Source organism: Trematomus bernacchii, unplaced genomic scaffold (genome assembly GCF_902827165.1).
Source record: "Trematomus bernacchii unplaced genomic scaffold, fTreBer1.1, whole genome shotgun sequence".
Lineage (NCBI taxonomy): Eukaryota > Metazoa > Chordata > Actinopteri > Perciformes > Nototheniidae > Trematomus > Trematomus bernacchii.
In genome coordinates this window covers 514,006-527,500 of record NW_022987514.1, presented here as the reverse complement: position 1 = coordinate 527,500, position 13,495 = coordinate 514,006, and the positions used below count along the sequence as shown (strand labels likewise).

At 40.2% G+C, this 13,495-nt stretch overlaps 2 protein-coding genes across 10 annotated transcripts in view; one reads left to right on the top strand and one right to left on the bottom strand.

The window, feature by feature from the left end:
* The window catches only part of LOC117470689, a 7,460-nt gene extending 6,191 nt beyond the window's left edge, over window positions 1-1,269 (top strand). For all 5 annotated transcript variants that reach the window (XM_034115539.1, XM_034115554.1, XM_034115546.1 and 2 more), the window contains one exon: window positions 773-1,269. In XM_034115539.1, the coding sequence (XP_033971430.1) occupies window positions 773-1,011 (239 nt within the window). In that variant the 3' untranslated portion in view covers window positions 1,012-1,269. The remainder of the gene's footprint in view (window positions 1-772) is intronic.
* Window positions 1,270-4,562: 3,293 nt separating this feature from the next.
* LOC117470643 (NACHT, LRR and PYD domains-containing protein 14-like) overlaps window positions 4,563-13,495 on the bottom strand; it is a 39,577-nt gene continuing 30,644 nt past the window's right edge. For 3 of the 5 annotated variants that reach the window (XM_034115459.1, XM_034115471.1, XM_034115465.1), the window contains 2 exons: window positions 5,369-5,415; window positions 4,563-5,280 (listed from right to left, as the gene is read on the bottom strand). In XM_034115459.1, coding sequence (XP_033971350.1) covers window positions 4,679-5,280; window positions 5,369-5,415 — 649 coding nt within the window. In that variant the 3' untranslated portion in view covers window positions 4,563-4,678. The remainder of the gene's footprint in view (window positions 5,281-5,368; window positions 5,416-13,495) is intronic. The other 2 variants (XM_034115486.1, XM_034115480.1) reach the window with 1 other exon arrangement.

Sequence of the window (13,495 nt, the reverse complement as noted above, 5' to 3'; positions counted from 1 at the left end):
GTGTGTGTGGCCAATGAACTCCGTCTTTGTTTGAGAGTCTTGAACGCCTGTTGTCCACAGTGACTCACATGCACACTCACATGTTGAGAAACCCTGTTTGCAAACCGAACCCCTGCAGGAGGGTCTGTGGGGGGGGGGATCCTCTCTTAACATGTAAACCACACATTATGGTACTCTGACAAATAAAGCAAAGAGACAACATTTACTTCAGGCGAACAGGCCAAACAACACTGCCGCAAGCACGTTTTGGGTCATTTTATAGTCAGTAGAGTCAGGAGGAATATTTTTAGTTTACATGCCAAAGCAATGTGTTTTTTTTGTTGCATTTTCTATTATAAGTTTACTGACACGTCCAAATTGCACATTTAGAAACTAAACCACTGTGCACGCAATTTTTCAGAACATGTATACATTGTACTTTCAATAAGTGGTGGGGGTCATGTCCCCGGCCTCCCCAGCGCAAATGACGACTATGCTTCACATAATCAGATTTGTTAATACATAACCTTTCCCCGCCTGCAGTGGAAACTCTGCAGCTCGAATGAGTTTTGCTTTTCACTTTATATATTTTGAGTGTGAAGCGTCTGTATCCTGTTCATATCTGTTATTTAACACCTTTACATTGCAAGTGTTTCTGCAAAGACTGTAGGCGCTGTTTTCCTCTAAGCGCCTCACCTTCAGGGGGTTTGAACTGCATCGTGGTTTGGGGGGGCTTTTTCCATTTGAACATTTTGCTGAATATATTTGTTTTGTCTCTTTTTGTTTCTTGCAGATTATTCGATGTGTGCAGACCAAGTCTTCCAAACGACGGCAGCAGAAGTGGTGAAGCAGATGAATCCTGAAAATCTGCATTTATTATTTATTTTAAAGGTTTTAAGATGTATACTTTTATATTTGTATTCCCGTTATGCATCCTCAGTCTGCAGAAATGTGTCACCGTGTGGAACAAAAACCACATGTTTTGGTAGAAAGAGGTCGACTTCACCAGAAAACCGACATGAGAGGATGTGAGGCGTATTTAGAGGAACACACACGCACGCACGCACGCACACACACACACACACACACACACACACACACACACACACACACACACACACACACACACACCACACACACACACACACACACACACACACACACACACACACACACACACACACACACACACACACCTCGTTTCACTCTCACTTCCTGTCACGATTTAAAGGAAACGATACCAGTCTGTTATTTCACCAAAAACACAATAAAGAAAGTTTATCAGATTAATATTGTGTTTACATTTAGTTTGGTCTTCACTCTTTGACTTTCAGTGTGATGCAGCACGAGGTGCTTGTTTGAGAAACGAGTTAAAATAAAAAAAAATTACAAGAAACGAAAACTAACCAAATGGTAAGAATATGAAGGACTGCTCTGAATGTAATGTTGAAGAGCTGTGCAGTTTTAAAAGAGGTAGTATTTGGATATTTCAATACATATTTCTATATTTGTATTTTAGGTTTTTATCACACATATTTTTAAACATTTTATAATTTGTTTATAGTATTTTTTTAGATTTATTTTTCAATCAAGAAAAGTAATCCTTTATACATATATATTTTTTTATTTCTCTAAATGTATTATACATGCACCAATCCACCAAAGCTCATGTCTTGTGAGTGAAACCCTGACTCAGACTCTGAATGAAGGGGAAGTGAGCGTGCAGCAGCTTGATCCTGCAGACCTGAACTCACTGAGACCCCCTGCTGCTTCACAGAGTCACACAGGAACAGCTTCACATGGATCACTGCCTGCTGATTATAAAACATGAAGGTCTCTCTGAGAGGAGAGAGCACACAGCGCCACCTGCTGGAGGCTCTGCACACAGCAAGTAGAAACAAGCATGATGTATTCTTAAGAGACAGCGTAAGATGGGGTGACCAGGTGCCAACAAGCCACATGTGGGACAAAGAGGACGCTTTTAAGGGACAATGCGGGATGTGTTACTGCGTTGCTAAGAGCTAGGTTAGATTAATATATAATGTCTATCTAACCCTTAAGAATAAACATTTCTATTAAACTATTAGCTTATAAATAATAACAACGCTTTACTTTGGTTTAATGTTTGCACAAACTATGCAAGTAAAGGAATTAATTATATTTGTTTTGAATGGAATTAACATAACAAACTATTATGACCAGAAAGAAATGACTGGAGCTAGTTCACAGTCTGCTGACCTGTTTAACGTTCATTAAATCAGCTGCTGGTCCCTCATCTCTTCTGGTTTCAGGAGGAATGTATCCATAGATCCATATTTTCTTTATGAGCCAGGCGTTTCTTGAGAGTTTCTGTGCAGTGTCACTTCAAAACATATTCACCTCCGTGCACAATTTAAAAAAGAAATCTGGCAAATCTGACAATAACTCTCTGGGAATCTCCCTCCACCGGCTACACCCATAAATACATTTCTCAGTTGATTGATTGACATCTGACTCAGCTAATGGTGATAGCTCTCTCTCGTTTTCCACACACCTTTGGATAAAAGGTTTATTAAAAGTTTAAGGCGGGCGACTGTCAATCAAATGCGGGACATCGGCAAAATGTGTGGGACAAATGATAAGAATGCTGTGCAGTCCGTACAAAGCGGGACACCTGGTCACCTAATAGGTAAGATAAGGTAAGGTAAGATAAGGTAAGGTAAGGTAAGATAAGGTAAGGTCAGATAAGGTAAGGTAAGGTAAGATAAGGTAAGGTAAGGTAAGATAAGGTAAGGTCAGATAAGGTAAGGTAAGGTAAGATAAGGTAAGGTCAGATAAGGTAAGGTAAGGTCAGATAAGGTAAGGTAAGCAAGGAAACTTCATCTTACAATTCTGCGGATGTCCTCCAGCATGTTGCGTTGATCGTTAGCCTCACCTGTGTTACTGGTTAAACTATCAGTCGTCTTGTTCACCTTTGGAGGCATGCTAGCTGCACATATATCCCAACAGCAGATACCAAATAGCTTTAATCTGAAGCTTTAATCAATCAAGTTTTGGTCGAGTTAGAAAATAAAATTGCAGAATGTTAATGGATTTATTATCAAGTCTCAGCCCCTAGCGGTCTCTCAAAATCACAACATGTTGACTTTTTCGAACTTTATTTAAAATCTCAAAATTCTGACTTTTTTCCACAAATCTCAGTATTTAAAAATCACAGAATTCTGACTTGTTTGGAAAATATCTAAATACAGACTTTTTTCTGAAAATCCCAAATCCAGTAGAAATTCAGAGGGCAGTCCTCATAGGGGGCCGGGTATGAAATCAACTGCCCTCTTCAGTTGGTACACAACATTCAAACTGTGGGGCATCAGCCGTGAATAAATCCTTATATCGGCTCTCTTCACTCCATTAGAGAGATCTCTCTTCCAATAAAAGCACTTTAGTTCATGTTCAATCAATAATAACATGTCATGTTTGTACATCTATCTACAATTAATCCTACCAGTCTAGTTGGGATCCGGGTTAGGAGGGTCTCGAAAATATTTCCTATTACCCAAGGGGGGCCTGACTGAAAAAGTTTGGTACCACTGCCTTAGGGTTAGGCCCCGGCCCCACGGGAACGCATACGGCAAAACGCATAGGATTAACGCAAACGCAATCGCCAAAAAGCTTCCGTCCACACGCAATATACACCGGATGGAGGGGGTCGGTGTGTAGCAGGCTGCAGCAGGCAGCAGCAGTCTGCACTCTTCCTCCAAGTTTACAGTAAAACAAACTGGTGGTGTGACCAATGGCCATTTACAATTATTAATACTATTACTATTAGCATTAGTCTATATTTTGGTTGAAACTAAGCCAGAAAAAAGAAAAGAAAAACATAAATAATAATAAAAATATATATAAATAAAATCGAATTTTAAAAATAATTTTCGATTATGGAGACTGTAACGAATATTCGAAAAATCGAATAATCGCTGGCATCCCTAATGCTGACTCTATCAAAGAGACGTTTTTCTTTTGCAAAGAAATGGAAAGCCATACTACGGGAGAAGAAATATTCAGGGTAACTAATAACTATTTAAAAGAGAACAGTCTGACCTGGAATATGTGCGTCAGTCTTTGCACAGATGGTGCGGCAAGCATGACGGGGAGAGTGAAAGGATGTATTGCTAAGGTGAGAGCACAAAACCCACATATCGTCACAAACCACTGCATTTTGCATAGAGAGGCATTAGTTGCCAAAACCATGCCCCCGGAGTTGACTGAGGTGCTGAATCAGGCTGTGCAGATGGTGAATTACATCAAATCAAGGCCCCTGAAATCTCGCCTCTTCTCCCAGCTGTGCGCCGAGATGGGAGCCGACCACCAAAGCCTGATCCTCCACAATTTTTTATTTTGTGACCTGACTGGTTTAAATGAGTGTGTTGCTGCTTTGATGAAGCCTAATTTGATAAAGTTTCAAATTAATTTCCGAAATATTTCGTTAATAAATATTTCATGAGTAATATAGTTGTCTTTGTCACATTTTATTTGGCATTAGTAAATAATTATGCACATTTACAGATATTTTACATGATATGAGTGATAACACGTGTTTTAGGGCTATTTTGCACAATAGGTGTGCCTTGAGATTTTTACTTGTCCTTTGGTGTGCCTTGGGCACAAAAAGTTTGGGAACCACTGAGTTAGAGGACGCACTTTGATTATCAGGGGGGGGGGGTCACTCCTGCAGAGAACACAGAGACACTGAGGAACCATACTCAAACCCAAACCCAAACCCAAACCCAGCATAGAGAGGTTCAGTGAATGTGGTTCTGAAGGTGTGGAGGTGGGTCAGTGTGTCAGAGGAGACTCTGTAGAAGGAGAGAGAGCCAGCAGGATGATCCAGATACACTGCTACTCTACCAGAGGAGGAGGAGGAGGAGGAGGAGGAGGAGGAGGAGGAGGAGGAGGAGGAGGAGGAGGGGGAGGAGGGGGAGGGGATGTGTGTTGTTCTCTTATTGTGCCAGACAGAGTAACCACCACCAGAGCAGCTCAGACTCCAGGACTGATCATTCTCTCCAAACCCACAGTCTTTACTCTCTCCTCTCCTCCTGATTCCTCTGTAAGTCACTGATATTTGAACCGCTCCGCTCCACTTGACCTCCCAGTAACAGCGACCAATCAGAGCTTCTCTGCACATCAGCTGATACCAGGAGTCAAACCTCTCTGGATGATCAGGATAGTTCTGCTTCTCTCCCACCCATGTCACCTTCCTGTTGTTTTCAAACAGATTGAGGAATCTGTTCACTGTGTTTGAGTTCAGTGTGAGTCCACAGGAATCTGATGAGAGACACAGCAGGTATTAAAGGTTACTAAAGTACCTGTGATGTCCCAGTGTGAAGATGTTCATGATGAAAAACACACTTACACTTCCTGAGACCTGGCCTCAAGAACCGGACTGCAGCAGGCTCCAGGCTGAAAGCAGGGGGGGGGGTCAGTTAGTCTTTAAATGGTCTTATATGTCCACCTCAGTCTGCCTCCAGAAACATCTACAAACACTGAGGTGTCTCTTTTGTGATGTCTATGATCTCCTCTCCAGGTGTTGATCAGGTGAGGGCATGCTTCCTGTGTGCAGCGTTTGTGAGCATCAGGAAATATGGGTTTCTCTTTGGTTCACTGTGCGCTTCATATTTATCTTTTGTCTTGATTTTTGATTCCTGAATCTTTTTTATTACTTTTCAGTTTTTGTAGTTGTTTAAGCCTGGATTTAATTTACAGTGTGGGGGGGGGGGGGGGGGGGGGGGGGGGGGGGCTGCTGATGTAAAGATGATTATTGGAGTTGTCTATGAGAATTCAGCAACTAACCAGTGTTGGGGTAGTCACTCAAAGAAGGTAATGCATGTATTTACTTGTTACTCACTGCTGAAAGTAATTAGTTACACTACTAGTTACTTTACTTTTGGATTGCTCTTTAACATCACCTCAGATGCACCATCAATCAAATGAAAATGAACAATATAAAGTTAAACCTCATCAGATCAGAACAAATCCTTAATCTCATAAGGACACTACTGAACTCAGACCTCTGTTTCTGCTCTTTGTTTGAACATCATGTTTTCTTTAGCTCAGTTTCCATCATAACTCTGCTCCAGGTAGTTTGCAAGAGTTTTCCTGTCTTATGGCGGCCGCCTGTTATGTATTTCTGGCTCAATATGTTTTTAGAAAGATGGTGATTCCACCGTGGAAATCGTGGATGTATTAATGAAACGGGCAACATGTCCTCCACGATCAGGGCCGGTTCTAGCCAATTTGCTGCCCTAGGCAAGATTTTTGCTGATGAACTTGTAACCGGGGTGAAAAGGGTGTTCCATTTACTTAATTATGAATGTTGTTACATCAAGGCCGAAAATTAGGATGAGCACCAATGGTCAAAAATGTTTTTTTCCCTCCCAGAGCTACCAGCGCAGCGCCCCCCAGATCTGGCGCTCTATGCGACCGCCTATGTCGCCTATGCCAAAAACCGGCCCTGTCGACGATGTTTGCTATGACTCTGACATTTCTGCTCCGTCTCCTCATCCATGACCTCTGAGCGTGAGGAAAAAAATCGAAGAGCTTAACGTAACGCAGGTAACGAGATAATTTAGTGCTTAGTATCAATAAAGTACTATCTTATTTTATCTTATCTAATGTAATCTGATTAGTGTAAAGGCCCGGACACACCAGGCCGATTTCGGCCGTCGATAGATGTTGATAGATGTCTGGCCGTCGATGAGCGTCCTGTCGCCCTACTCAGATTAGTGTGTTCCGCACCGCGGTGTCTTTTCGGCCGTGCCGACACCTTCACTCTGATTGTCTGTTCAGCTTAGCGAATCAGTGCATGAGAAGCGAAGCGGAAGTGGGGGACCCAAACAAACGATTAATAATGCACACACAGACGGCTATTCTTTTTCATTTTCTAATTGTTCGCTTCCGCCTCTTGCTATCTGCTACCACAAGCAACAGTCCAAGGGCTGATACCGCCAGTACCGCACTGAACATGTTTTCGATGGATGAGAGTGAAAATGCAACGCACACGCTATTTGTTGTTTGTTTATATCACGCAGTCTGTTCTTCTTCTCTCGGTGTATCACGCAGTCTGTCTTCCGGTTGTTGCATCTTTTGAATGACTTCCGCCGCCTGGTGGTAAGGAGAGTTATTGCCACTCACGCATGCGCAGTGCGTACGTGCTACTTGGCTGTCGGCTGAAGTCTTTGCGGTGTGTTCCAGTGCGACTGTTGGCAGGAGACGTGAGGCGACACAACAGTAGTGTTCCGTCGGGACGTGTTCTTTGGTGTCAGCTTGGTGTGTCTGGGCCTTAACACGTTACCCCCAACACTGAAACTTATAAATCATTATTTTCATTCCAGGTAGTGTTAATTTTGTCAGCTATTTTTTTATTTAGTCTTACGGAGCGTCCACACAGCAGCGTATCTGAAGCTTGGGGATTTTTTTTGCGAGCAAGGCACCAACAACCAATCACATGAATCTCCCGCCCCCGACATACGAAGCAAAAAAGCCCGAAGTAAACTGGATATAACTCCCCAAACAGGCGAAAACCTACCACTGTCTCTGCCACCTCCCTCCATGCCTGGCTCCTCCGGTTTGTATCCCGGTAGGTAAATAGGGACTGGTCATAAAGCACCGGGTGATTCCCTACCGCTAATTTCTCCTCCATTTTTTGGAATATGAGGAAATGACCTGCAGTATGTCTCTCCCAGCACACACGCGGTTTGATTGGCTAGTGCTTGAACTGTCAGATTTGCATACACGGGATTTGATTGGCTGACGCTTCCACCTCAGCTTCAAAAGTTGAACAATGCTCAACTTTGAATCCTGAAAATCCTGAAAATCTCCGCTCTGCTGCCCACAATGCAGTTCGGCGAAAAGTGAGGCAAAGTAACGTCACCCCATTCAAAGTGAATGGGCAGAAGCGTTCCAAGATTTTTTTAACGCTGCTGTGTGGACGCTCCGTTAGTCCTGTGTCAAATGTCCTTGTTAGTTTTAGTCATATTTAGTCACCTTCATCCTGTTTTTATTTAGTCAAGTTTTAGTCGACTAAAAGTCTGAGCATTTTAGTCTTATTTTAGTCAAAGAAAACTAACCATTTTAGTCTACTTTTTGTCAATGAAAACTGTTGACATTTGAGTATTTTTTAGTCATCAGATTATATAGAACATTTCAGTCAAACTAGTCTAGCCAAAACCAATAATTTGTCATTTTAGTCAAACTTATTTCACAATAAGATATATCTTATCCTTATTTGATGAAAAACATAGGTTGAATGATTGAGAATGCAGCTTTGCAGAGAGTATCTGGTCAGGTTTGTGGTGTTTTTTACCAGCTGTTTTATGGCCACATTACTTCCCTTCTGATAAAACAATGCATTCGCTTTTTTTCTCCGCCTCATTGTAGCGAAAATGGGCCCAAATATTGCCTTGTTTCTTTCTCCCAAGCAGTGGTGGCGTTAGACTTTTTCGTTGTCAGTCATTTTGACGGACAGGATCGTAACATTTCCGTCATAATCCATTATTACCCGTCGGGTCTGTACACAACTCGTCACTCACTCGCGCTGACGCGGGGGATATTCGGTTAACGCGACCACTACTCCCAAGCCCTGTTGTTGCCATTTTATTTTCTGTTAAATAAGGTTTGTTAGATCTGAGTCTTCCTGACAGTTCATAGTGTGCCGCTGGCCCGGTGTAATTCAAATGTACCACAGCGCGCAGCACAGACACACAACTGCTGCCCAGCCGCAGCACCGGATATGGAACTGCTGGGAGAAAAACTGACTATCAGAGATGTAACGTTATCTTTGATAATATTTCGTCTCCTCCTTTTTCGTCAACGAAAGTAAAGAGAGATTTTGGCAGCGTTTTTATTTAGTAAACTACATTTTGGTCTCGTAATTTTCCGTCAACGATTTCGTCACAGTTATTGTTTACTGACGTCGGTGCTGTCTCGTCTTCGTCTCATCTTAGTCATGGAAAAAAATGGTAGTTGACGAACATATTTCGTCATAGTTTGAGTCAACGAAATGAATACTAATTCCAGGGGAGGTTCTTCTGATTGGCCGTTTGCTAGGACTCAAAATAAAAACATCTGGAAATAAATCAGTTTATTTATTCATGATGTCATTTCCTGTGCTAAATCTGTGTGAACATTACAAAAAAACACACTGTTTCTGTTGGTCGTTCCACGATGAACACTGAGGGGGGGTTTCCACTCAGTTGTGGAACATTTGTGTTTGATGCTTACAGCTGACGGCAGACAGTGTGAAGAGTCAGGGTCTATCAGCTCTGGTTAGTAGTTATACTGATCCTGTTTCAATCACATTAGTATGCATAAAAAGTGACAGGTCACATCCCCCCACTACTTATGCAAATGACCTCCTTTGATATGCTAATGACCCCTTTTGTTCGAGGTGTTATCGCGTGTAGGTGTGATATCACAGATAGGTGTGATATCCTTTGATGTGAGGGGGGTGAGGTTTTGTAACATGTAGGTGTGATATCACACTGGCATGTTATAAGCCTTTGATGTCAATCTAATTACCCTCTGAAGTCTGTCCTTTGATCAGTGTTTGTAACTAGTGTTAATTAAGGCAGTCTCTTTGAAGTTGTCTGTCTCGCACCCCGTCCCCCTCTCAGTCACCCCCCTTCCTTTTGCTGTGATGCCAGAAGATAGTGAGGGGTGGAGTTAGGTAAAAAAAGAAATCCGTGCAAACTAGATAAAAAGCCAGTCATTTCCACTCACCAAGTCACCTAAACTTTTAAAAAATACCTAATGTTTAATTACTTTATTAACTACAAGGGACTCTCTTTTTGAAAGAGGGTAATAATAATAAAAAAAGAGGTTAATCACCCCCTGATATTGTATTTGTAATGTTTAGTTACTTCACACAACTTGAAGCCCCTATGAAGTTGTTGTTAACTAAGGATGTTCTTTTGAAATTGTAGGGCTAGTGAACTGGATGCTCTCTTAAGCTGTATGGCTTGTGAACTAATGTTTAATTACTTTATTAACTACAACGAAGTCTCTCTGAAGAGGGTAATAATAATTTAAAGATCTTAATGACCCCATGGTATTGTCTTTTTATTGTTTAATTACTTTATTAACTATAAGGAAGATTTACTGGTGTGCTTCCCTAGATGATGTAAATAGTCTAAGTGTCATGTTAGGGGGACATTACGGAACTCAGGAGTCCGCCCTTGGAGGCTTGGAGAGCGGATAAAGAGAGGTGTATTTACTGGTGTTGAGCCCTGGATGATGTAAATAGTCCAAGTGCCATGGTAGGGGGACATTACGGAACTCAGGAGTCCGCCCTTTGAGGCGTTGTTAACATTAATGCTTTTTGCTTTTGTTTTTGTTACTAAGATACTTTTTAGATACACTTTTGAAGTGAGCAACACTTTACAACTGGTAGAAAGTTAAGTACTTTGTATGGAATTGGGTTTTCTTTAGAGCTGTTTTCAGTGAGACAATGCAGTTGCTGATCATTTTAAGTTTCAAGGCTTTATGGCATATGCCCATTAGCTACAGTGTAGATATGTCAATGAAAAACATAGGTCACAGGCTCCTTCAACAGTGCAGCAAATATATATATATATATATATATATATATATAGAGCACATAAAACAGATAAAATACTGCATTAGAATGTTTTGATATGACAGATTTGTGCGTAATTCTCTCACAAAGGAACTGTAAGATACACGTTTATGTATGCAAAAAGTTAAAACTAGAAAAATGAAATACTTTGTCTAAATAGATGTTATTTAAGAATGTGACTCTAAAAGGCAAGTTTGTGATTTTAACACTTTTCTACTGACACTAGGCAGATTTAGCTTTTAGGTCAGAGGGTGAATACAGGTATACTTGGTCATAGTATTTGGGGTGAGGTGAGGTGTTATCACGTGCAGGTGTGATATTCCCCCCTGTAGTCGATCCTTTGTTGTCTAATCTAATTAGCCTTTGATGTCACACATTTATTTTCTTAAAGACTGTGACTCTAAAAGGCAAGTTTGTGATTTTAACACTTTTCTACTGACACTCGGCAGATTTAGGCTTTTTTCTCTTGCCAAGATACTTTTAGATACACTTTGAAGTATGCAAAAAGTTAAAACTAGAAAAATCAAATACTTTGTCTAAATAGATGTTATTTAAGAATGTGACTCTTAATGGCAGCTTTTTGATTTAAGTAAGACAATCCAGTTAAACAATGTCGTTTTTGATGACTTTACTGATTTTTGCTTTTTTCTGCTACCAAGATACTTTTAGATACGGTTTGTTGTCTGAAAACTTTACAACTGGTAGAATGTCAATCACTTTGTAACACATTTATTTTCTTAAAGACTGTGACTCTAAAAGGCAAGTTTGTGATTTTAACACTTATTTACTGACACTAGGCAGATTTTGGCTTTTTTTCTCTTGCCAAGATACTTTTAGACACACTTTGAGGTATGCAAAACCTTAAAACTAGAAAATGAAGTACATTGTCTGATTAGATTTTTTCTTAAATACTGTTTCTCTGAAAGGCAAGTTTGTGATTTTAACACTTATTTACTGACACAAGGCAGATTTTGACTTTTTTCTCTTTTCTTGTGTTACCAAGATACTTTTAGATACACTTTGATGTATGCAACACTTAACAAAAGGGTATAATATGAAGTACTTTGTAAGGAATGGGGGTTTCTTTAATACCCTGTTTTAAAAAAAAAAAACACTTGTTCAGTTAAACAATGTAGGTTTTCTCTGATATTTTAGTTATTTTCAGCTACCAAGATACTTTTTTTTATACACTTTTATGTAGGAACATTTGACAACTGGTAGAATGTCAATTATTTTGTAACAAATGTATTTTCTTAAAGACTGTGACTCTAAAAGGGAAGTTGGTGATTTTAACACTTTATTTTTTCCCCCGTTGTCTTTCACTTACTTTTTGGATACAGTTTTATGTATGACAACTTTACAACTGGTAGAAAGTTAAGTACTTTTTCTGAACAGATTTTCTTTAAGACTGTGACTCTTAAAGGCACTCTGGGATTTTAGTAAGACAATCCAGTTTTATGGAAATAACTTAAATTATTTTTGTTTTTTCTCCTACAAAGATACTTATAGTTACACTTTAATGGATGCAAAACTTTATAACTTGGTAAAATATTCATTAATTAGTAATGAATTGAGTTTCTTTTTTGTTTTTGTTTTTCAACATACTATTGTACACAATGACTTTTCCATATATATATTTATTTTTTTCTGACAAACTATTACTTATTCTTAGATTTGACCTCTTGCTGCTTGGTTGGAAATGATAGATGAAAAAGCTACAAAGCTTAAAGAACTTTCTAAAAACTCTCAATTATACAGATGACTCCCCCCACTCAACGCAATAAGTCCACCCCCCACTCAGCAAATCATCTAAAACGAAGGACCCCACTAAGACGACCGTTGAAAACTAGCCAGGGATCTGAGAAAAACCAAGTCTCCCCCCGCGAGTTGCAGCCAGGAACAAACTCCTGGACTACCATCATCACCACCATTGTGGACACCCAAATCTTGCAGTACTACTGCTGCTGATGTTACTCCTTGGGCCAAGACGTCTCTGTTTTTGAACATAGTGAAATCGGAGTTGGTTCATATTCTGGAGAGGGTGCTGCATCGGTACAGAGAAGAAATCTGCAATGGATGCCGAGTCAGTCACCCTGGCCAGAGGCAACACGATTGTCTGAATGACATTCCAGAATATTTCTTCAGAAACAATTACAACGCGTTAATGAAAAGACTTTGGCTCGCCGACTTCATTACTGTGATTGACCAGAGTCTTAATGATAAAAACATTTACACGGCTGAATGGAGGATCCAAGGCGCTTCGGAGGCTTTTCTGCACAATCTCAAAAACTGCAGACGCCTCAAGGAGAGACTTGAAAAGATCCATGCCGAGCTGGATGGAGAAGAAGAAGACTAATAACCAGCGGTTGATTGAAGCCAGGGATTTTTTTATTTTTTTTCCCGATACTTTGACTTTTCTTTAAAGTAAAATAAAAAATGGGTAACTACTATGGAAAACAATCTGTATATATTTATCAGAATGCAGTCAATACCTGTTTAATAAGTGTGTTGTTGATGACGATTGAAAACAGAATGAGTAGTGATCCCCGTGTAAACAAAATGGCTGAAGTTTGTAAACTAGAAGACATTTTGGATATCGTTCATTCTGGCAGTACTATTCCGGGTCATTGGGAAACGATTGTAAACGAAACATTTAAAGTGGTACTGGAATCTTCATTTTCCGAAACATTCTGTAACATTACCGAAGAAATGAAACAAACACCAAAAGTGTATCATGTGCTCGCATTGTATGCTCTGTTTGTAGATGTAATGCATCTTTGTGTCAAAAACAGCATACACATGAATACTTTGGCCGAAGTGCAAAAACTCCATTATAATATTTCCCTTCATCTGGGGGATTCTGTGCTGGAGAAGATCCTGGGGATGTTGCAATCAGTATAAATGTAT